The sequence below is a fragment of the Vigna umbellata genome, chromosome 1, assembly GCF_029865625.1.
Source record: "Vigna umbellata cultivar VRB3 chromosome 1, Vumbellata_1.0, whole genome shotgun sequence".
Classification (NCBI taxonomy): domain Eukaryota; kingdom Viridiplantae; phylum Streptophyta; class Magnoliopsida; order Fabales; family Fabaceae; genus Vigna; species Vigna umbellata.
In genome coordinates this window covers 9,420,946-9,445,092 of record NC_142165.1, presented here as the reverse complement: position 1 = coordinate 9,445,092, position 24,147 = coordinate 9,420,946, and the positions used below count along the sequence as shown (strand labels likewise).

Genomic DNA, 24,147 nt, shown 5'->3' with positions numbered 1-24,147 from the left:
GGTTCCTGACAGAGTAGAGCTTGCACATAACAACTGCGTGCCAAAACTTATGGTAAAGGTAACTCATCACAGCATGAGTATCCGGAAAAGAAAATATATAAGAGAAACAAAATCCTCCGTATTACTATTACTATAAATAAATGTATGGCTGACAAATTTCACACTCGGACAAGATTACTTGTCGGATACAATATTCCTTTCTTGAAATTCATTCTTTTTGCACCTACCTTTTATCCAGAATATACCGATACATAATCCATGGGTGATTGAAGATTTATTCATGTTCTTAACCCAATGTACATTCAGTCTGAAGAGCTCGTAGGTCGCCAGAAACCCTTCCTAGCTACAAGAAACTGATCCTGATGCAACGTGACAGACCAGTGAAGTGAACGCAAAATTGGAGTGAGCTTGTTTAGTATCTCCATAGAATCGTGAACCACGAGATATCCATTTGGTCTCAATATGCGATCAATCTCCACAGCCACGTCTAAAATGTCACATCTGACAAAAATTGTTCACTATCAGAATCATATACGTATACCAGTGTTGTGTTGTGTTGTGTAGAAGTGACAGAGTCCTATAATAATAGTAATTAAAAGAGAAATAACATGATCTTATAGATATTAGTTTCTTCAAGAATCATACCTTGGCTCAAGATATTTGAACAGAAAGCTAGAGTGAAGAAGATCGTATGTGCGAGGATAGGTACTAAAGGACTCGCACCAATCATGATACATTCCTATAAACCCTCTGTCCATTATAATACTAAGAGTATCAGGCACATCAATAGGTACTACATTCATCACCCACACTGGAAGATCAACAAGAGCAGCAGCAAATCTGCAAAATATGACGGACGTGGTATCAGTCACAACGAAACTTGGAGGAAACTGTCAATAACATGCCATTGTTACATCATGAGTAGTTCTGATAGAAAATCAAGGATATGGGTTATTACTACCAATGCCCTCAAGAATGTATGGGGAAAAGAGCTAGAATTTAAGAAAAGAAAATATTACTTTACCCTGCATAACCAGCATTCATGTCCATTACATTTCTGACACTTGACCAATTTATAGGGAGACCATTCACATAAACATCTGAAACTAATTCAGACCAGCGTTTGCTGTCCTTGAAGAACTTATCCTTGGAAACTGAATCAGTAGGTAAGCTAGGTGGCTTACTGGTAAGCCTCTGGGGCCAAGACTTAGGCCAGCTCAGCAGGTTACCCTTATCATCAACCGGAAGAGGAGTCAGGCAACTATTGAGCCTGGCATACCTAAACATAATCACAAGCATGAAGAGGAAATTAGCAAAGATAGAAACTAAACTAAGTATGGCACGACCTTCATTCTCATTTATAAGAAAAACAAAAACTAATTTGACACAAATTAAGAAAATCAGTAAACTGCATTAACTTTTATTAGTATCTTAATATAAGGTTACACATTAAATAAAACAAAAGTTGGCAAATTTGCTTATATTCAAGAAAATAAAGGGTGATCTTTACTCAAACGAGAACAGAGTACTTAGATCTAGCATTGCTCGCAATAGTCTCTTTGGCCTTTTTCTTAGAGATAATATTCATTTATTTTGTGTTGGAAGAATGGAGAAAGTATAAATTGATAGAAACATAAGCATAATAGAAATAAGATCCCAAGAAGAGAGAATCTACCATGAGCTGTTCTTCCCATCTTCATTTTCACACAAAGGTGGATTGTTCTCTTTACGTTTCTCATAGCAAGAAGATGAGGTGGGCTTCTGGTATATAACAAGTCCAATTCCAGATGAATCATGAGCCTTAGCCACAACCTTCCAGCACATGGCTTTTGTTATATCCACCATGGCTGCAGATTGACAAAGAAATTCTTCAACATAAAAGCTAAGAAGGCAGAACAAATTTGCTTTAGGGCATCAAGGTCAGCTCATACAAAAATTCAACTTCTCTGTGTATTAAATAAGATACATTCTCAGCACAGATGAAAAAATTATAACTAAAGAGGAAGGAAAGACAATGACACAAAGAGACACAAGATGAAGGTGAGAGAAAGAGAGAAAGACAAACCATTCCATACTTTCTGATCTCTTTCATCATCTCGGTAGACTGGTGTTGCAGACCATGCAAAGAAACCACCAGGTCTAAGAATCCTATTGAGCTCAAATAAGGGCTTCCCACCTAAAGTTGTGACAGTATTTGAGAATAATCATCTCTATCAGAGATTGGTCTAAATGGAACATGGAAGGAAATCCTGATATGGAAAGTGGAAGCAAGAAAAAAAAGATAAGTACCATCTGCATCCCAGTGAACCCTACATCGTGCACAATGGATCAAATCAAAGCCATTATCAGGAAAAGTCAACTTCTGTGTTCCAATGACAGAAAGAGTTGCAGGTATTCCTCGTTCCAAGGCAAACTGTATCTGAGCTTCATGTTCATCCTTTGGGGCAAATGACATAGTAATAACATTTTTGTCCAGCAAATAGGCACCAAAGCTAGCAACACCACAGCCAACATCTAGAACAACCCTGGTATGCTTTCCCCATTTAATTGCTGGTAATGTCTATGGTATAACCAAAATAATCAGCAGACCAGTACTACCACCATAAATGTACTGGTTTAAATCATTCATAAATCAAAACGAAACATTGCTACGCCCTCATTACAACAAAGTGTCATCGATTTTATTGGATAAAATAATATATCAATGCCAACTACTGTAAATTAAAAAAAAATGCCAACTCTTAATATCAGATCTTAGACATTTCCATCAATCCTGCTAGAGAGAAGCAATAAAACATTGCATCAACAGCACTAAGAAAAACAATTTCAACTACCGCTCCTGCCTAACATTCCTAATCATAAGCTCTGAGCCTTTTTTATGTGTTCATTTGAAATCAATATTCAGGCCAAGCAAGATCCAAAAGTAGTAAGGCTCTTCTCAGTCACTCCCCTTGTCCTCCCAATTTTTTGGTTCTTATTTTTCAATAATTGATTAAAGTTCATCAGTATCTATAACAGTCACACTTATATATATCATAATCATGGTTAATATGTGAATCCACATGGCAAAATACCTTCTGTATGAACTCAATGTAATGATCTACTCCATCTTTGAATTGAGTACCACCACCAGGAAAAACTAGATATTCTCCAGACTTTACTACCCAGTGCTGGTCTTTCTTGTACTCCACCAGCTTCGGATGAGGAACGTTATCATACCAAATCTGAAAATAAAGAAAATATAAAATTCCTCCTCCATTGTCTTCAAGACTAGTTAAAAGACTCAAATGAGACTTAACAAATAACAACTGAACACTATTTTCATTACTTTATTAGAATAAATTGGTATGTGACAAATCATAAAGCAAAACCCGTTCAGAATACAAGTAAAGCTAAGAGTACAACAATTTCTTCAATAACCTGCAGAACAATAGGTAAATGATTAAATAGTACCACAATAACAATTTATTCAACTTTTATGAATCTCACCTTATCCCTGCTCTTAGGCCACGGAACTGGGGCTTTATACCCTTTTGGAAGAGGCAACAAGCAGTGAAGACTAGTCTCAGGGCAATGTCTTTCCCTGTGCTCCATGTGCCTCCTTGACTTAAGAGCCTTAATTGCCAAAAAATTATCCAAACATGGTATAAAATCAACATTCTGCGGGTCCTTACACAGCTTCCAATCAATGGTCACAGCATCCTCCTCTGGGGGCAAACCTTGGTCTTCTTCAGCAATGACATTGGTCACCTTTGGAGGAAGCTCTTGCTCTTTCGGTTTTGAAGCATGATGAGGAGGTGCTTGGTGTTGGATAACAGAATAGAAAGCAACAGGGTTTGAGGTGGTGCTGGAGAAGCTGAAGAGGAAGAACGCGACACAGATGAGCAAGATTAAGAGGGTGAAAATGAAAGGGTATTTCCTCTCTTTGAAGAAGTCTTCAGCTAAAATTGCCATTTTGGTTTCTCACTCTGCTGGGAGACATAGAATAGACATGAAGATGATGCAAGAGCTTACGAAGAAGAATGGGACATGTTGCTGTCTGAACAAGATCAAAGGATAAAAAAGTGGGAATCTTGTGGTTGTCCTTCAGATCCTAAAGACTGTGTACTTTGGTGGTCAGATTCAGAATTCAGAACTCAAAGCGCACGACTTCCAACTCAACCCAGGTTCTTGCGCTCTGTAACCGACGCGTTTGACACTGACAATGGTAGCGTTGTGCTTTCTTTTACCAAGGTACACCGACCCAGTTCATGTTATATCTTTAACCATAAAAATAAATGCTCTTTTTTTCATCATTTAAACTGTAGCAGGACGTTAAGATTATCCAGATATATGATAATGTGATATCTATATTTTGTATGGTATAAAATTAAGCTTATAATTTGAAAAAATAAAACATAAAAGAAGAATAAAAACTAATTTTTTACATATATTATTATTAATAAGAAGGATGCAACATGTAATTCAAATATATATAAATATTTAAATGTTATAAAAAATAATCAATCGTATAAGTAATGTTAACAAAAATTAATTATATGATTAGTCGTAGTTAACAAAAGTTAATTAAATTAATTTATTGAGATCTTGTCATTTTCAATAATTTCAGATATATGAGTTAGTTTGAAACTAAATCATTAATTATATCAAATAAATCATTAATTAAATTTCACTTTTTTATTAAGTCATCTTGTTTGCGAGGTCTTTTTCGAGTTTTTATTTTTAAAACCAATAAACTTATCATGCTTCAAGTATGTTATGAATTATATCAATTATATTTGGAGCATTAATAATTGACATATGTAATTTAATCTTATAATTAATTAACTAATTTTTATGATTGAATTATCTTTTGAATTTCTAGTTCACATATTTTGTACGAGGATCAAGATAATAATAATAATTCATTCCAAATAATATTGTTTTATTTATTGCTCTAATGTTGAAAAAAACTTGTTCATCAAAATGACGATAAACAAATTGAACTATAAATAAGTCTCATAATGATGGTTTAAGACATATTACTGATGGAGAATCATGTATGATACATTTTTCAATCATTTGTGAGGACCCATCATAGTTAGAGATGACAATGGGTTGGATCGGACACGGATGTTGAATCAGATACGGATAATGTCAATCGCTACCTAACCTGCAGCAAAAAAAAAATTCACCTGTTACTTATTGGATGTCGTTCTAATATCAGTGGATATTTTAAAACTCGCAGATATTCGTGGACACCCGCGGATATTTAAAAAGAGATATTTTATAAATTTTTAAAATAAAATTACAAGAAAATATAAAATATAATATAAATTAAATTAAATTTAAACTAATAAAATATAAATTATTTTTTTATTAAATTAGCTTAATAAAATATAAATTAAATTTTAATTTTTTATAAGTAATGGATACGTATAAATAATATGATACTCACACTTAATCCTTTTATAAACAGATATTAAAATACTCGTAGGTAATGTAATAAATATCCACGAATATCAAGTATCCACGGTAGATTTTATAGGTGGATATCCACATACACAAGTATTTTTGTCATCCAGCGAAATTGCATATCCCCAAGTAATCACTGGAATATTAACTCTTATAAGCAATGGTTTTACAATAAGTTTTAGACGTTTTATTAATAATTTTGTAACTTCATTTTGAGTATCAACACTTCTAGATTTTCAAATTAAATTCTAATTAACATACAACACTCATAAAAAAACATGTAGATTCACCAACATTATTAGAACAAATTTTCATAATTTGATAATCTAAGAACTGAATTCTTAACTTGATTAACTATGTTAATAACTTTACAAATGTCAATTGATAATAAATAAATATGTTAAAGTGAGTGTCCATCAAGTATTTTTTTCATCATGACCCAACCGATCATACCAAAGAGAATTCATTTTGTTTTATAAACTTCTCAATTATATTAACATACATTTTAATTGTACTTGTTACCTACATAAATGGTGATGATCTTTATAGTTCCTAATTGTTATTGGTTGTTAAAGGTAATGATGACATGAGATTAGAAAATATGACTATCTCGTTATTGAACCCGTTTCAATTAAAATAACAAAAATCATTTTTCACTTTACATTAATAACAATATTGATTTAATAATATAAACCTACCTTTTTGGACATGGACATATGTAAGCAAAATGATGTGACAGAATAATAATTATGTCACTCAATTAACAAAAAGTTGATCAATAAGTATTCAATTGAAAATATAAACATTTTTAGTACTTAATATGTAAATAATTAATAAATAATCAATAAAAAGTACTCAATGATATAAAACTTAATTAAACTATTAATATAAAAAATATATTAAATGGTAATAAATTATTATTGATTATTTCATAATGATGCATTAAATGTAAATATATAGAGAGAGGAGGAAAACTGTTTTTAGTAGTTTTATACACAAAATAAAATTTTCCAATTCTCTTATAAACTTGTTTCAAATTAGATTAAAGAGTGAATTTTAAATCTAATTTTATAAAATTAGAACTGGTAAATGATAATTCGGTCTGATCCACCATGGATTAGTCACTTAATGAGTTAATCCAATCCGATTCACTTAGCAGTGAGTGGAAAAAATTTGAATCCGATTCGGTTCAAGACGGGTTGGTAGATTAAACGGATTGACTCACTTAATTATAAGTTTTTTTTAAATAAAAAAATTATAATTTTTTTAATTCAAATCTAAATAAATTTCTCTCTAAAACGATGTTAAAGCAGATGTGGCATTCTATGTATGTACTAAGCTATTGGGTTGTTTAAATTGGTTAAAATTGGAGTTAGTGTATTGAGTTTATGAGTCTTTGGCCAAATTAGTATTCAATTTAACATTTTAAGCATATTTTGAACCAATCAATAAGTTAGGAATATCATTTTCATCAATTGTGTAGGTTCCTAGTACAATTAGATCACAAATTTCAGGTGTAGACTATCTTGTATAGCGCTAACTTCACTAATGAGTAGACCAAAATATGAATTGTTTGGTGTTGAGCGGAAGCAGAACACCGTTAACCACTAGTTACCATTGCAAGTCTAGAGCTAAATTCATATTTAATTCGCTAAGATTCATTAGACAGACCAAAATGCGAATTATCTAATATTAAGTGAAAATAAGACACCGCTGAACGCTAGTTATCATTGCAAGTCTAGAACTAAATTCATGTTTAATTTGTTCAGTATTTAAGATAAAACAGGTAATGCAAAAAGAATTCATTCAATCAAATACATCATATGATCAAACTATAGCTGTTATCTCTAGAAGATTTCCTGTATAGAATTGGATCCAACAAAATTTGCCACATCATTTGGATGCCAATAACATTTTAACTTACCAAACCATGATTCTACTAACATTCTTAATGACAATGTTAGTTCACATATGTTAGCTAGAAAAATATCATTCGTAATCAATTCTTGTCATAAAAATCTTCATCAACTATTAGATATCTTATTTTATGTGAATTGAGATATCTGATAGAGTTTAAATAATCTTCTTTTAAGTTATTGCATAAGTGGAATGCACACATGCATACACACTTTCATCCACCCATCTATATTCAACCACTCAAATTATATGCACAAAAAAAAATATATATTTTTAAACAAGTTAAAAAAATTGAAGCAACCTTTTATCATAAATGTCTATTTTTATACATTGTATTAGTGAATGTAATTTTAAATGAAAATGAATAAGATATCTATATTTGATACGATCCTGTCCAGGAAAGAGTACGATCTTTTCTGAAAATGTGAAGAAAAAGAAAAGAGAGAAAAAGAAGAGAAAGACAAGAGAGGAGAGAGGAGAAAGAAAATAGAGAGAAAGCAAAGAAAGAAAAAAAGTAAGAGAGAGAAGAGAAAGAAGAGAAAGAAGAAAAAGAAAGAAAAAGAAGAGAACATCATAATTTGTTATTAAAAGAAAATACTAACTGACCTATTTTTGTTTTGTCCCTAGGAAAGATTTGCTTATCAAGGAACCATGACATCAACAAAGGAAGGAAGACATGATGACAGAAAAGGAAGACACAAGCCTAAAACTCAAAGAACTTGTGTTTGATAATCTATTAGCTTGTTTGTCAATTCATTTGGATATTCAAAGTCATTCTCTTAGTATGGAAACAAACTTAGAAATATATGCACATGGGTTAGCTTGTTTGACCATCTCTAAAAAGTTTAAGGATAATCAAAGTCATACTTATAGTTTGATTGTTTACTTGAGAAATATTCATTTGATCTTTTTTGAACATTGTATCTTTAATTTAAAATCATTTGATGATATTTGCAGGTAGGTATTTAACCCTGGAGGCAGACCTCCAAATCTTTGATAATAAGATATTGACCTCTTAAAGGATCCAAATCCCATTTTAATAGATTTCTATTTTGGATTATTTTACATTTATGTTTTTGTTTGTGCATAGGATCTTCTAGAATTCGGCCAAAATTCCGTCTGGGGAGAATGATAAAGAATCTTCAAGTACGAATTTGAGGACAAATCCTTTTCAAGAAGGATAGTATGATAGAGGACTATCTCCTAAAACATATATGAAAAGAACTAGAAGAAGAACATTTACAATTCAAATGATATATGACAAAGTCAAAGATCAAAACACGTCTCTTTGAATCTTGATTCTTATAATCTTTCATAAAGAATGAAATTTAAAGAACATGAAGATCATCAGCACAATTGAAGAATAAATTAGGAAGTTAAATAAATTGTATTTTTATTTTAATGGCAAACAATTTGTTTCTATTTTTCAAGTTATTTTTGGACCAAATGTCATTAGGCTTTCTTTTAGAATTTCTTAGGTACCTTAAACATTTGTACCTATATATAAGGGCACCAAATACATTGCAGACATTTTTGAGTCATAATATATGCATTTGTATTTTTGAGAGAAAATTATCTTTTCTTGGTATAGAACTCTGATTCTTATTAAAGATTAACATCTTTGTGGCGAATATTCCTTGACTTATCAATCTGCTGCTAGATTGTGACGTCTCCATCTCTGTCTTATTATGCGTTTTTCTCTGATTTATTTCAGAAAAAATAGTACTCTTTCATAGACAAAATCGTATCAATATTTAAGTAGAAATCATCTTAAAATATAATGGAAAAATAACTCTTCATACAATCTAATAATTTTAATTATTAAATAAAACACACTTGATATTTAAAGAATACTCTTTTGAATAAAAAATAACACTTGCAAAGAATAGATGGGCAAAATCAACTTAAAAATAGAAAGAATACTTATATTGAGTCATACATTACTTATTATACACACAATATATATATATATATATATATATATATATATATATATATATATATATATATATATATAGTTATATAGTTATATAGTTATATAGTTATATAGTTATAGTTATGAAACGTTTACATATATTTTAAACCACAAGATAGTTCAAAATTCAATTCCTAGGTCAAACTACTGGTCAACCATCATATTAACGACCTTTATAATAAAACCCCTTATATATTTTTTTTCTAACACAAATTCCACCTTAACAAAAAAATCACACCAAAAATCAAATTTCTTAGATATCAGAGCAGTGTCAACAAAAGCTTATTTCTATTTGTTCATTTTCAAAGGAGTATGTTACTAGTTTTGGGTTATTTCTGCAGTGTCAATTTTTCAAAGGTTAACATGATTGTTACTAAAAAAACATCATAACACAATTATTATTTTCCATTTTACATGTCACTGAATTTGGCAAACAATATTTAGTGAGAAATACAAATCTAAGTGGAAGTCAGAGAATAAAAGGCTCCCCTGTTAAGAAGCAATTCGCAGATATCATGGTGTCCCCAAATTTTGGCCATGTACAAAGGGGTAGCACCCCTCTTATTCACAACATTAAGGTTCACACCCTTCTCAACCAATACTTGCACCGTCCCTACATCGCCGCTCTCCACCGCCATATGCAAGGGCACGTGACCTTCCTCGTCTTCACATTCCAAGTCCAAACCTTCTAATTCAACAAGCACCGTCATCACATCCTTGTGCCCTTTAAAAGCCGCAGCATGAAGCGCCGTCAAACCGTACTGATCGCGATACTTCACACTCCCACCACCTTTTCGCAGCAGTGCCTTCACTTCATTCGCCTCTCCGTTCCTCGAAGCCTCGAATATTGCTTCTCCCAGTTCCACCACTTCTTTCTGAACAAAAAAAAAAATGAATATAAGCGTTTTATGTGATGGGCCAAGTAATTTGGGTTGGGCTTTGGCTTCGGCTTTACTTACATTTGTGTTGGCATCTTCTGCCACGTGTACTTCATCGGAGGCGTTGGGGCTGGGGACTATTCTCAAGCCGGCTTCCAGGAGGAGGTGAACCATGTCGTCCGGCTTCAGCAGCTTTGTGGCGGCGCCGAGGAGCGATTCTGCTTCGGCGGGTGACAAATCCGCGAGCATGGAACGCTGTCGTTTGATCAAGTTTCTAACGGCGTCAAGGTCTCCACGCGTGACGGCATCGTTAAGGAGGAGGGGCCCCACGAAAGCAACCTTGAGTTTGATGTCCCGAGTTTTGAATCCGTAGGGGCGAGAGGCGAACCACGAGTTGATGGACTCGGGGTGAGTGGACACGGACGAGTTCGCGGGGAACTCGGCGGTTTTCACGAGGAAGCGGTCTGAGGGGGAGCGAGGGAAGGAGCGAGGGAGATGGGACTGCGGCTTAAGGATGACTTTGAAGGTGGCGAAGGATAAAGGGGGAATGAGTCCACTCGGTGGGTTAACCAGAAACTTTTTTGGCGATGAGGTTTGGATCTTGAAGGCCACTGGTGCGGTTGGGTTTAGAGAGCGAAGCCGCACCGTGGCTCGGCATTTGCAGTCGAGTGCGAACTGTATGCGCACTTCTGCGGGTTCGCACACTTCCACCAGTGCCTCCTCCATCTACCAAAGCTCGATTCTCTGTGCGGGATTGGGATTGGGCTAGGTGGGTGAACGTGAAGTGTAGATGAGCACTGAAAATGAGAGTCACGTGACACTGTGTTGTAAACCTAACGTCCCTCCAGGCGCGTGTCCAATTTCCATTTTACATGGTTTTTCATCTTTTTCTAACGAATTCACCTTCGATGGATAAAAAATGAGAAAAATAGTTGATCATGTGGAGCCCACTCTAACAGCAAGAGTGCGCTAAACAACGTGCTACAGTGTCTCTCCATTGACACGTGTCATAGTCACGCTTTGTAGCACGGAGCACCCTCGGGTAGTCTTTGTTTGCTACATTCGTGGTTAGCATAGGCGTGTTTGTTACTTGCTTGATGCGTTACAACACTATACATTGCATTTTTGGCGGGTAGAAAGTGTAGCACGGCGAAGCGAGTGCATAGGAGTGAGTGTCTCTTGCGAGGTTTGCTTTCAAATTCTTCTTTCTTTGCGTTTCTTAATTTGAGATAAACCGAGTTTTTGCTACTTTGGTGAATACAGTTATGTATGTACATACAGATAGTTGAATTTCTCTTGTATCGAAGATGTTCTACTCTCATCAGCTTCTTGCTCGGAAGGCTCCTCTTGGCCAAATATGGTAACTCCGTTTCCATATATTTCATTCTTCGGCTTCATGTTTCTGCTCTGTATTTGTTATAACTCTGATCGCAACGGTTCTCTGTTTTCTGTTACATCAATTTTTGTCGTCATGCTTGTCCATTTCTTTGTTTGTGTGAAGCGTCTACTAGTGCGACGTTTATATATCTATTCTCTATAAAAATGTGATCATGCAAAACCAGTTACGTCGTTGTTGATTTACGAATGTTTTTGTTGCTGAGTTTTTTTTTTTCTTTTCTATTCATATAACGTTATCAGTGATTATGGATTTCAATTTTGTTTAACATCCGCGTTTTGTTTCTAAAATGAAAAATAAAAATATTAGTCGCTTTTTCTCACTGGTTCTTCATGAAGGATGGCTGCCACTATGCACGCAAAGATAAACCGAAGAAAGCTGGACAAGCTTAACATCATTAAGATCTGGTAATGGTTACTTGCACGCTTATTTTGGTGTAGCCTACAGTTATATACGTTGCCAACTAAAGGAGCTGATATATTGTGTTCTTGTTTCTTGTACTTGTTTTATAGCGAAGAGATTCTGAACCCATCTGTTCCAATGGCTCTTAGACTTTCTGGAATTCTCATGGGTGCTCTCTCGTTGCTATCTTCAGTTTCAATTTCTATTTCAGTTAATGGGTAGAAATTTAGCATATCTCCGCGCCTCTGCTTAATTGTTGTTGCGTTTTTATCAGGAGGAGTGGTGATTGTGTATGAGAGAAAAGTGAAGCTCCTTTATGGTAAACTTTGAATCCGTGTTTTCATGATTAATGTAACATTAGAATATTGAAAGTCCCTTTTCATTGCACAACGATTTTATCAGAATTCTCTACTTTTAGTTTATAATTTTATCTTATTTTTTTCTCGTAGATGACGTGACCCGTTTTCTGGTACGAAGCTCAAGGCATTTCCTGAGAATTCAGTTTTATTTTTTTCCTTTTTTATATTTTTTCCCTATGGGTACAAGGTTGAGATAAACGAAGCATGGAAGGTTAAGACTGTCCCTGATCCTACATTGCTCCCCAAGGCAAAATCCAAGGCCAAGTTAGTCACATTTGTATGCTCTGTTATTCAAGTTACCAGTAATATACTTCCTTTCAGATAAATATGTGACTCAGTAATTTTATTATTTTTTTCAAAGATTTAAGGAAAATATATACTTAAATGGGTTGTCTGTACATCATTAGTTAATATTTAACTCTCCTATGCTCTAAAGTAACTCTTTTTCTCTTTGACAGTAAAGAGGCTGTTACTCTGCCAGGGATCCGTGAGACGAACGTGGCTGATATTGAACAGTCCCTTCAGTTTTCCAACACAGGCACCACAACTGGATTCCAACATAACGCCTATTTCACTATGGTATACGTATCTGGTCTCACTGCATGGAATTAGAAAGGGAAAAGAACTAATCAATAAAATTGATCGCCAATTAGGTTGAGCTAATCCAAACCCTTGTTTATTGCAGCGACTTGATAGCGTGGATGAACCCTTCATTAGTAGTGGAGCAAGAGAGGAACAAGATCCATCTGAATTTCTCCATCAAGGTTGTCTTCCTTGGATTTGCTAAACATATATAAGTAGTTCATGCGAGTATCAATTTGCTCACTCTCATCATTCTCAGCTGACGTAGAGAATATTACCTTATTTGAACGCTTTGAAACATTCCACGCTAATGCGGATCCATACAATCGCTTTGAGAGGTTTGTAGTTTCGATCATCCTTATTTTGTATAGTAGTCTTTAGTTTCTAGCAACAATCCATTTATTTTTTTGGATAACTGTGGCAGGTTTGATATTGAAGGAGATGACGAAACACAGGTAAATGTAACTTCAGGAGATCAAATTCCAACTACGCTTATACCCTCCCCACCTCATCAAGATGAGCCCACCAGAGGTGATTAGGATAACAATCATTTGTTTGTCTGTAAACGTGAAAATTGTAAATAATGTTATAGAAACTTGTATCTTGACGACTAGCTACCGATAATAGTAGTTTTGGCTGTTACTCTAATGTTATTTTAATTTTTAACATTTTGCTTTTAAATTATTGGTAGACTTTCCCTACACCTTAACTGCGTTTTTTATTTTAGTTTCTCAGCATTTCCTTAGTCGGTACCCTACTCATGTAGCTTATGGCACTGGGTTTTTGATGGAAGAATAATGTAACATCTAGACCAAATTGCATCACCTGATCTTTTAGAAGCTTGCATAGTTGAGTATTCCGTATTGAGCTAGGCTACAACTTGAAGTGTACTATAGCTTAAGGTTTGTAAAGGAGTAATGAGTGTCGGATTACTAGTGTTGTACATACAACTTAAGAATTGTAGGGGAATAATGGAGTTTCTGTACTGAATTGTATATACAACTTGTGTATCTCTCAACGTCCTGTTTTACCTTTCCTAAGGGAGAGGAGGTTTAGTCTTTGACAAATGACTATGAAAGATAAGCAATTGCCACTTTTAGTTGGTGGCGTGTAGGTAAAAATTTATTTTGGTATTATAAGTTGACTTGTAAAAGGACATCTTTCGCATAGAAACCGAAGTATTATCATGAAAATTTAGTGATCATGGGATTACATTTCAGCTACATTACCATTTATTGTTATGATAATTCAAGATATAGTTTTTCCCTTATGAGTCAGGCAAATATTAAAAGTGGAAATGACTAAACACTGTCAATATAAAAATTAAAAAAGAAAGAATGAAATTTGTTTGCTGACATATAACTTCTGCAGCTGATATGTTTGAAGACCTTCATCCTGAACAACAGGACATTCAGCAACCTAAGGAAGCCATGACACCCAGACAGGTACGACTACTATTTAAAACTACAATGACCGTTACGACTGATGAGAAAAGAAATGACTAAACTTAGAAGTGCAATGCAACAGGAACCTAGAAGGCGGGGACCAAATAAAAGGAAAAGAGGACATCAATTGGATATCGAAATGGATTATGAGCAAACCATTATTCCTGTTCACATATATCAACACTGGCTTCAGAACGCTTCTGATATTGTCTCGCGAAGGGGAAGAAAGAAACAGGTTTTTTTTTTTTCATTTATTGTTTTCCATATTTGATATTTTAGGAACCAGACAATTTTTTAAGGAAAGATGAATGGGGAGTCCAATATCATAAAAGGAAGAAAAATAATAAATGTGAAGCAGATAAAATTGGAAATCCAATAATATGTTCAACAAAATACTTCCACTATAAACACTACCTTCTCTCTGTTGCAGCAAACTAATGTTTTGTCTTCAACAAAGATAGCCAACCTCATGAAGCTGCCACCTGTTGCGCTCAGTGGTGATTTATTTACAGCTGAAAATAACGATATATATTATCCAGCACCTATTCTTGACTTATGGATTAAGAGCATTCAACCACCCCACGATTCACCTTCAGGTTAGCATAGAGTCCCTCTCTGGGATGTGTCCGGGGAGGGGGCGATTTAAAATGGTATATTAGTTGATCTTAAGAAACTAACCAACCTTTATATGGATTTTAGCTGAAAGTAACAAACTCAATTTTATGCAGAAAGGATTTCAGCCCACCAGCCTCCGGAACCATCATTTTCATCCCCTCCAGGAGTACACAGTAGTGGAGATTTCATGCAATTTGTTAGTCTTAAACTCCATCCTTTGGTTTGCTTTTCTTCATTTTAGGAGGATATGTAGCTTATCTCTGATAAAATGTCCAAATGTGAAGCCTTCTGAAGATTTTGACAGTAGACCAGACTACCAGGCACCTCCAGTAGAGAAGCAGAGGAAAAATGTCCTCATGGATGAACTGACGGCTAGCCTTTTGAGAGGGCATGAATCTACTCCTCATGTCTCATCTGTGAAAGCCGGTAATTTTTATTGATCTGTTTATTGGATCTTTCAATTCTCTAATGGACGTCCCTGTGTAAGGAAATACGACATAATTGTTCTTGGATATGTTTTTCTAGGAGACAGTGCGCATTCCTTTCCAAGACCAGCGTCTGAACATGGTCCTGCCTCACATTCAGACTTTGATTCGGGGAGGTAGTTGGTTCAATTTATAACCTACCGAATATTGTTCGATAACTCATTATAGTTTCAAATGTCCATTTCACCTTGATATCTAAAGGACAAAAAAATATTATAGTTTTGCACATGTTGAGTAAAATTTGTTGTAGTCTGATGCTTCAGAAATATTAACAGATTCAAAAATAAAAGGTATTCTTCATCAGCAAACAGCAGTGGAGGCCTTGAACCACTAGTGGAAGACGTAAATTTCAAGTTAGCTAGGCTGTATGAAGATGGTCCCACACCTGATCAAGGTATATTACTTGTTAAGGCTTTTTCTAACATTGGAAGAGGACCACTTGCAATGGTATATTCTTTATTCACTTATCACACACATCAGTCTCACAAGTTCCTTTTCAGAACTCCTCGTGGAAACAGGACCCACTCAAACTCAAGTAAACATCAATCAACCCAGTGACAAGATAACCGATTCCATCCAAGCGTATGAATCTCTTTAATTAATTATTAACCATAATTACAGATGTAATTTTGGATAATAATAATAATAATAATGCATATTCCTTGTATTTGAACAGACATATGAAGGCACACTTTGACACTCCTGGAGCTCCTCCCGTCGAATCCCTCCATAATCTAGCTGCTGGAATGACACGGACATCAGCAGCACAACTTTTCTATCAAATTTGTGGTATTATTCTTTAGTTCCTTTATCTATCCTAAATTTAAAATAGGTTTAAATACATTCAAATTCTCAGTTTTTATTTTAAGCATTTAATCCTTTTTTAAAATTATTTATCTAATAAATAAATAAAAGTTGATTTGTGTAGTCGATATTATCTCCGTTAATTCTGTTTCACATATGTTTGTATGTCCTTTTAAATTAAATTAAAGGACAATGATATTTTAATAATTGATAATATTTTAACATTATTTATGTGTCATTTTGTTATGGTCCAAAATTACTCTATAATCAATAATAATAATAATAATAATCATAAACACTACAGATAAAGTGTTAAAATGTTTGAAAGGATTATTATCTTGAATTAAAATAGAGAAATGTGATCTTTATACTGTAGAGATATAATATACATTGCGACTTTTATGTTTATTAATAATGTATAAGGATAATCTTTGACTGTCATGATTAAAGGGATTATAAGGGAAATTTAAAAATATTTTAATAATTAATTATAAAAGTTAATAATTGAGTTGGGGCAAAAATACAAAATAAATATAATTTATAGATTTCATCAAAATCTTATAATTTTTTAGATTATCATATGAAGAAAAAATTAATGAAATGTTTGAAATAAAAAATGGTCATATATTAATTTAAATCTTCAAATTAATAGTTTAATGTTATATTCACTACTTAACACCATCATTCAATAATAAAGTAGGTCATTTAAAATAATAATCGTAAACTTTAAAAAAATATAATATAACTATTTATGATTGGATAATAGTATAGATATATTTAAAATGTTAATACACATTTTTCTTTTCCTCTTTAAACAACGGAAAACATTATAACTCCTAAACTTTATTTTCTTTTTTTTCAAATAAATATTCTGAACTTTAATTTTTTTTAATTTGTTATAAAAAAAATTATCTTTTACAAGGCATATTGAATTTAAGTTTTTCTAAATTATCCTTACAGTTTATTGTTTTAATAAATAGACACCTAAATTTTTAATTTTATTAAAAACTTATTATGTTATGGATATTTTTTCTTAAAAAAATTAAATAGTTTATTTTAATCTTAAAAGAATTAACTTCAACATCTTAGAAAAAATTATTTATAAAAAAGTTGAAAAGGTTTAAAGATTAACTATGATAATATTCAAACTTCATTTGTCTATTTAAAAATAGTAAAGTTTAAAAGAATACGTTATAATAAAATTAATTTTCAATACATTTATTTCTTAATAAAACAAAGTTTAAGTATAAGTTAAGATAAAATTAATGTTAAGGTTTCTATTTATTAAAAAGACTAGAGGTTTAAACTCTTTTTTCCTAGAATAGACATTCAAGTTATAGTGCCTAATTAATTCTTTCATGCATAGTTCTTGCTTCCCGCGATGCCCTGAAAGTGGAGCAAAAGGTGCCCTATGGAGAGATTCTCTTCTCTAGAGGATTAAAAATGTGATGAAGTTTTGGTTCCCCTCAGTTATCTATGTTCTTGTAATTTGCTTCTTCTCCTTTGATGTCTTATTACTATTGCAGTTTGTGCTCTTTATCAGCAAGCTGTATTGAAGTTTAATTTAGTTTACAATCATTAGTTACGACATTGCTGTTCTTTTGCTAGGATTACAAACAGGTTCTTCATTCCTATTCTCACTTTTTTCTAAATTTTCTCATGATTGCGAGTGCGGTTATCATCACTTCCAAGTTATTTGATAATTATTTTATCAGTTAGAATATTGTTTAAACAAAATACACAAAATACGTTTTTTTGATGAAACAGGATATTGATAGATTGAGACAATTTTTATATACTTGTTATTTATAGGAGGATGTACCGGAGCGGTTACCTAATATCTTTATCAGATTCATCAGATTGTATTGACTTGAGTTAATAATTTCTTTTAAATATTTGAAAAATTAAATAATTTAAAACGTATGTTATATTAGAAATAAAATTATCAAAATGTACAATATTCTATTTTATTGTGTTATAATTGGTAAGGCGAATTTGATTTATTTACAAAATATATAGATTTTAAATATGTCACACCATATATTTCATCCTTAATGATTCTGCAATCACTCTTCACAATTACAAAAAACGTTACGTTATTAGTTAAAAACTTTACATTAAATGTTAAATTATTTTAATGGAGTCGCTTCTGTATTTCCATTAGAAGTTGGGAAAAAATGAGTTGGGTTAGACTAAGTCACTTCTGAAGAATCTATGGGTGAAACTAGTCGGATGGCAGATATTTACAAAATATATATAAGATTTACCATATTTTAAAAAAGAATAAAATCATTCAAAGTATTTATAACGAATTTTCTAAATATAAATTCAAATAAAACCATAATCTGAATCATAAATTATATAAAAGAAATATATATCAATGAGTATAATACTTTTTGACAGCAATACGCATGATAGAGATTTTAAAAACATATACGCCACAATTATTTTTTTGCTTCTCTTTTCAACTTATACTATAACCTACGGTAGTGTTTGAAGATTTTTTAAATTTTCCTAATATTTGAGGTTTCACGTCACGTGTGAAAGCATTGTGAAAACTGAAGATTTAAAAAGCTTGAGAATAAAATATTTGTAGAAAGGCATAATAAAAAAGAAAGAAGGCACATGCAGCTGTAGGTAGGGTTATGATTATGGGGAACAATGATGATGCATCATGGATAACAGCAACCATTAATAAGCCTTTTTCCATTTATAACCCCCACACTCTCAACGTTTCTTCTCCTTTGCGCATTACCCTCTCACTCCTCTTCACTACCTCCAAAACCCTTTTCCCTTTCCCTAATAACTTCTCATGTGGCCACCGTGGCTTAATTCGCCCAACCGGTTCCGCAACGCTCCACCGCCGTCTCCGTCACCCTCGTCATCGCCCTCGCATTCTCGATCTCGCTCATTAAGCTTCTCCTGTTCATCTTTCAAAGACATTCAGAGCCTCCTCCAAGAAAAGCCGGAATCCGGCCCCGCCGCTCCCAAATCTCCGTCGCTCTTCCGCCGCGTCCGGATCTCCACCGCTGTACTTCGCGCCTGGGGTGCCTCGCGCGCTACCGTCCCCGCTGCTCTTCCGCCCGGCCTTGACCAAGGCGTCGTAGTATACTTCACCAGTCTCCGCGTCGTCCGCCGCACTTTCGACGACTGCCGAGCTGTCCGATCCATCCTCCGTGGCCTCCGCGTCGCCGTCGACGAGCGCGACGTCTCCATCGATGACCGCTTCCGCGACGAACTTCACGCCGTTCTCGGCCGCCGCAGCCTCGCTCTGCCACGCGTCTTCGTCGGCGGTGTATACATCGGCGGCGCCGACGACGTTCGTCAACTTCACGAGAGCGGCGAGCTCCACCGCCTCATTGAACGGCTCCCGCGCTCGAATCAGAACGCTTGCGACTGCTGCGGAGGTTTCAGATTCATAGTGTGCGATGAGTGCAACGGAAGCCACAAAATCTTCACCGAAAAAAACGGATTTCGAAGCTGTCCGTCTTGCAATCTCAACGGCTTGATTCGGTGCCCTGCTTGCTTCTTCGTGCACCCGCGCCACACCAAATAACTTACTTTATCGGTTAGTCACTGCTCACAGTTCACAGACAACTCACGGAAGAAATTAAATTAATAATTTATGTTTATAAATAATGACTTTCTCACTTGCATTTCATCAATGCGACTACATTACATATATTAATGGAAATCGTGTACTCTGAGGATCTACAAATCTGAATAGGGTTACGGCATTATTAACTGTTAATTAATTATTAATAATATTTTGATATTATTATATGGTTTTAAAGCTTATGATATGGGTTTGATTTGTTGTAATGCCACACTTCAACACTAATGAAACACTAATTGTCCACATGGTGCTTGACATGCCGAGTCATGTACTGAGTGACAGCACACAATAGTATCTATGAGAAGTTTCGTTTAGCATGACACCAAATAATCTGAAATTGTTTGTTTGAAATTGTTTGTGTCTGGTGGTGGATGATGCCAAATTTGCTTCAAAGGGTCGAAACTGTTAACGAAGTTTTCGATTCAGTTTTTGTTCTTGTTCATACACAATTATCATTAGGTAGGTCGTGGACAATTGTCTTGGGAGGTGGGAACCGCGTGTGTTGGAACTCGTTTAGGGTCTGGCCCATTCTCCATTTCCCTGTTTTTTTGAGTACTGATTTTGATTGCTTGGCCCACTTCTTTTATAGTGCAAAATGCTCAATTCTCATCTTTTATCACGTTAACATGACCCCAGCTTATCTCATGATCTATATTTTTTTGTCTTTATAATGTAAGGACGAACTATGAGCAAAAAAACGTTTTTTTTAAGAACTGAAATTATATTTTGAAGCGTATTCGTGACTTGTGGGATACATTGTGACCTTACATCAGAATGAAAGTGGGTGGGAAGTTAGGAACTAGGATGACCATTGACTATGTTAATTCAAAACCCTCCTTAGAAGAAAAGTACGTTTGGTGCCATGGCCGTTCTCCGGAAATTGTCATATGTTTATTTTATTCAGTGTTCTATATTCTCTCCAACATGCTACCCATGAAAATACAAAGTTGGATCGAGCAATTGACTTACATTCGATGAAGAACTTTTAGATTTTGTTTTTCACAATGAAGTCAGGAACCACAAGATATCTACCGTTACATTGAAAATTTAACTCTTACTGCTTCTCTAACTAACACGATCTCAACGCTATATTTTGGGTTAACTTTTTTGAAATCCTAAACTTTAGCTTGATCTCAACGCTATATTTTGGGTTAACTTTTTTGAAATCCTAAACTTTTGTAATGTGCCTTGTCAGCTTAGCGGTGGATATGAAGCTTACGAGAGTATTTAACGCAATTGAATTATTCTCTTTCCAAATCTGTATACACTCTATCACAACGTGGAATTGGAAAGCCCAAAAAATCTCCACACCTCATGCCAATTTTTCACATTACTTAAAAATAACGCTTGGAAACTTGCTTCTTGCACCCTTAACAGGCATGCCTGGATCTTTAAATATGTTTTCAGATAAAATGTTAAAATTGGTGGGTGTCTAGATCTTAAAGTTCAAACTTGTTCTTTGCACCTTAATATGCATATCCTTTCTGTAGTCGATACATTCTTGTCACATGATTCATGACCTCTCAAGTTTTTTAATTCATTCAATACCTAAGTCTGAATTTGCCAACTTAGTCTCTTCACTAGTTCTTGGGAACTGAAATACTCTCAGTAACTTATGACTTTCATCTGTCCCAAGTCACAACTAGACATTCCTATCCTTAGCTAAGTGTTAATTGCAAGCGGAGGCCATTTGTGGGTTGCTCCAGTGCCAAACTTAAATATATGTTCTTAATTAACGCAACACAGATGAAATTGCAATTTGAAGATCTTTGTGTTTCATTTATCTCTTCCTCAATGTCATTGTCCATGTGCATTAGTCTAGTTTTTCCTCCGCAATAACCACGGTGAATTGGATTATCGTTATGTGATATTTCCCCCTAATCTGCTTATTATAGAGCGAATAAGGAAACTCAATGTATGTGCAAAGAATACGATGACACACCTCAAATATTGCCAATATCAATGGAGAGTCTTTGAATATTCAAAGGAATTAAATGCAGCAAATCAATATAAAAAATTTACTGGATTATTAAATATAACAATAAAGGAAATTTTTCAGCACAAATCACCTATGAAAATAAGGAAACTTGGACAGCAAAATGCCTATTAAAAAATGATTTTACTAATCTATGTACCATATACATAGAATTAAATATCTTAAGTGTCTTTTTTTAATGGACCAAAATATTAAAATATGATAAATATTTAGTTGATATTCTATTGTAATTAATATTGATTTTAATTTGGTGGTGTACATCCCATTTTCAATATATTACTTTTTTTTTCCTTAAGAGTGTTCTTATTGGAAGATGAATTTGAGAAAGAATGTGTAAATGAATTTGAGGAATTTAAAAGTAAGTTGATTTTCGTTTTTGTTTTAAAAGAGTTGAAAGCAAGTATTGATTTTCGTTTTTGTTTTAAAAAAGTTGAAAGTGAGTTTGAGTGAATTTGAAGTAAAATTAGAGGAAATTAATATAAGATTTAATAATATAAGAAAAATATTTAATTAGTAAAATTGAAGATTATCTTTTAATTGTAAAAATAATATAAAATGATATTTATTAATAATATATTTAATAAATATTTTAATTAATAGAAAAAAAATAGAAATTTAAAAAATATTAAAATAATATTTTATTTAAGTAAGATCAAATTATTTTGTTTAAACTTTAATTTTTTAATAATATAATTTAGTGAATGTATTTTTGTTGCGTAGAAAGGGAGTTGTTCTTTTCATTTTTGTTCATTGGATTCTTAAAATTCATCAAACACTGCTTTTTGGAATCGAATATCTCTATTTAGAATGGATTTCAGAAGGTTATGTTTTCATATATATAAAATTGGAAATTATCAAATTACTAGAGGGTAAAAATGAAATTTCGTATTAAACTCTTTTAAATGTTCGTATATTACTGGGTGATAAAAAAAAGCATTTATCCTACAAATTTATGCATTTCATTGCTTAATTACCTCTGGAAGCAGTCTAAATTTTCCACCATTCCGTTTATCACAATGATTATTTAAAAATTATCAATAACTTAACTTTTTCATCAATTTCCATTTTGAAAAGGCCTTATGATATTGATCTTCGTGTGAATATAAGGTTCATGAAGTAAAACAAAAAAACTTACAAAAAATCTTAAAATGTTAAACTTAATAAGTTAAATTTGAAATATAAATGAAAATAGTTGTTGTATTAATCATTATTGAAAAATAAAGTCGTGACGTAATATTTTATCAATTGTTTTAATGACATTCACTATTTTAAATATTGACAATCGATAGAAAATAAAGATTATTAAATTATCATATTAGTAATATAAAATAATATTTTTAAATAATGTATTTTTTGAAAATAATAGAAATAAAATAATTTTTTAGTAATGTATTCATAATATGGTATATTCTTTGTAACGTTAATATTACTAATATTATTTAATATAATAATTATTATTATAACTTATTTATTTTAATAATTACTTTCACCGTTAATTGAAGTTCACCAAAACAAAACACATGGAATTTGATAAAACTAGTTTTTAAACCATATACCTTACTTATATTTCTTCTACATAAAGGGTTTTTTCTTTCATATACCCTTAAATATCACTCATATACAGAATAAAAAAAATTACAAATTTCTCTAATAGTCTTGCGTCGCTTTTAAATTCCTCAAAACGAATACAATTGTAAACGCAAATCAGTCTTTGCATTTTTTTCATGTTACTCTCAAACAAACACACTTTAAATTTATCAATAATTTTTGTTACATAAAAGTTTATTAAAATAAAATAAATTGTATAAAGTATGGAGGCCACACCAAACTTATAATAAAAATATTTTATTAAATATAAACAACTATATTTATTAGAAAAAAAAAATCTAAATAAATACATAAAAAATAAAGTACTTATATTATTCTTCATCAATAAAAGTTTAATTAACTAACTTAACATATAATAATTTCTTAAAAACATATGAAAAACATATAATAATTTCTTAAAAAAGTATGAAAAACTTTCAACTTTCTACCCTCGTGTAATAATTCGTATACATCATTCAATCATTTATGGTTACTTACACTAAACATATACCAGAAAATAAAATATTTATTTGAAATAAGTAACTAGTTATTTTATATAAAAAAAAAGTTAAAAAACTTACATCATTTATAAGTGAATAAGGATAATATTTAATTATTTTATCCCTGACGCAGGTT

General features: G+C 32.8%; 4 protein-coding genes across 5 annotated transcripts; 2 read left to right on the top strand and 2 right to left on the bottom strand.

Moving 5' to 3' along the window:
• Positions 1–98: 98 nt before the first annotated feature.
• LOC124825662 (putative methyltransferase PMT23) lies at positions 99–4,259 on the bottom strand. Its single transcript, XM_047298329.2, has 8 exons — positions 3,490–4,259; positions 3,075–3,224; positions 2,290–2,560; positions 2,066–2,176; positions 1,676–1,847; positions 1,025–1,279; positions 646–840; positions 99–501 (listed from the first exon to the last, which is right to left on the bottom strand). The coding sequence occupies exons 1-8, from the start codon at positions 3,952–3,954 to the stop codon at positions 303–305; spliced, it is 1,818 nt and encodes a 605-aa protein (XP_047154285.1). The 5' UTR covers positions 3,955–4,259; the 3' UTR covers positions 99–302.
• A 5,454-nt stretch (positions 4,260–9,713) lies between these two features.
• LOC124825661 (protein VAPYRIN-like) lies at positions 9,714–10,950 on the bottom strand. Its single transcript, XM_047298328.2, has 2 exons — positions 10,306–10,950; positions 9,714–10,221 (listed from the first exon to the last, which is right to left on the bottom strand). Exons 1-2 carry the CDS (start codon positions 10,948–10,950, stop codon positions 9,805–9,807), a joined length of 1,062 nt encoding a protein of 353 aa, XP_047154284.1. The 3' UTR covers positions 9,714–9,804.
• Positions 10,951–11,254: 304 nt separating this feature from the next.
• Positions 11,255–17,996, top strand: SYN1 (Rad21/Rec8-like family protein). 2 transcript variants are annotated; one of them, XM_088093626.1, is made up of 21 exons: positions 11,255–11,392; positions 11,506–11,584; positions 11,959–12,027; positions 12,133–12,191; positions 12,297–12,341; positions 12,472–12,491; positions 12,569–12,645; positions 12,840–12,960; positions 13,067–13,145; positions 13,223–13,301; positions 13,388–13,494; positions 14,335–14,408; positions 14,491–14,643; positions 14,839–15,004; positions 15,137–15,219; positions 15,308–15,449; positions 15,549–15,624; positions 15,784–15,902; positions 16,009–16,090; positions 16,185–16,297; positions 17,679–17,996. In XM_088093626.1, the coding sequence occupies exons 2-21, from the start codon at positions 11,532–11,534 to the stop codon at positions 17,759–17,761; spliced, it is 1,800 nt and encodes a 599-aa protein (XP_087949752.1). In that variant the 5' UTR covers positions 11,255–11,392; positions 11,506–11,531; the 3' UTR covers positions 17,762–17,996. The 2 variants fall into 2 exon arrangements, with proteins under 2 accessions (XP_087949752.1, XP_047154282.1); XM_047298326.2 differs by having other exon boundaries at positions 11,288–11,410.
• Positions 17,997–18,970: 974 nt separating this feature from the next.
• Positions 18,971–20,110, top strand: LOC124825657 (uncharacterized protein At3g28850-like). The gene has a single exon (XM_047298325.2). It carries the CDS (start codon positions 19,125–19,127, stop codon positions 19,866–19,868), a length of 744 nt encoding a protein of 247 aa, XP_047154281.1. The 5' UTR covers positions 18,971–19,124; the 3' UTR covers positions 19,869–20,110.
• The last annotated feature ends 4,037 nt before the right edge of the window (positions 20,111–24,147 follow it).

Coding starts and splice junctions, on each gene's coding strand:
- SYN1 (XM_088093626.1), top strand. CDS start 11,532: ATGTTCTACTCTCATCAGCTTCTTGCTCGGAAGGCTCCTCTTGGCCAA. Junction 16,091..16,184: donor ATAACCGATTCCATCCAAGC/GTATGAATCTCT, acceptor GTATTTGAACAG/ACATATGAAGGCACACTTTG. Junction 16,298..17,678: donor ACTTTTCTATCAAATTTGTG/GTATTATTCTTT, acceptor TTTCATGCATAG/TTCTTGCTTCCCGCGATGCC.
- LOC124825657 (XM_047298325.2), top strand. CDS start 19,125: ATGTGGCCACCGTGGCTTAATTCGCCCAACCGGTTCCGCAACGCTCCA.
- LOC124825662 (XM_047298329.2), bottom strand. CDS start 3,954: ATGGCAATTTTAGCTGAAGACTTCTTCAAAGAGAGGAAATACCCTTTC. Junction 2,177..2,289: donor GGTTCACTGGGATGCAGATG/GTACTTATCTTT, acceptor TCACAACTTTAG/GTGGGAAGCCCTTATTTGAG. Junction 1,280..1,675: donor GATGGGAAGAACAGCTCATG/GTAGATTCTCTC, acceptor GATTATGTTTAG/GTATGCCAGGCTCAATAGTT.
- LOC124825661 (XM_047298328.2), bottom strand. CDS start 10,950: ATGGAGGAGGCACTGGTGGAAGTGTGCGAACCCGCAGAAGTGCGCATA. Junction 10,222..10,305: donor CAGAAGATGCCAACACAAAT/GTAAGTAAAGCC, acceptor TTTTTTGTTCAG/AAAGAAGTGGTGGAACTGGG.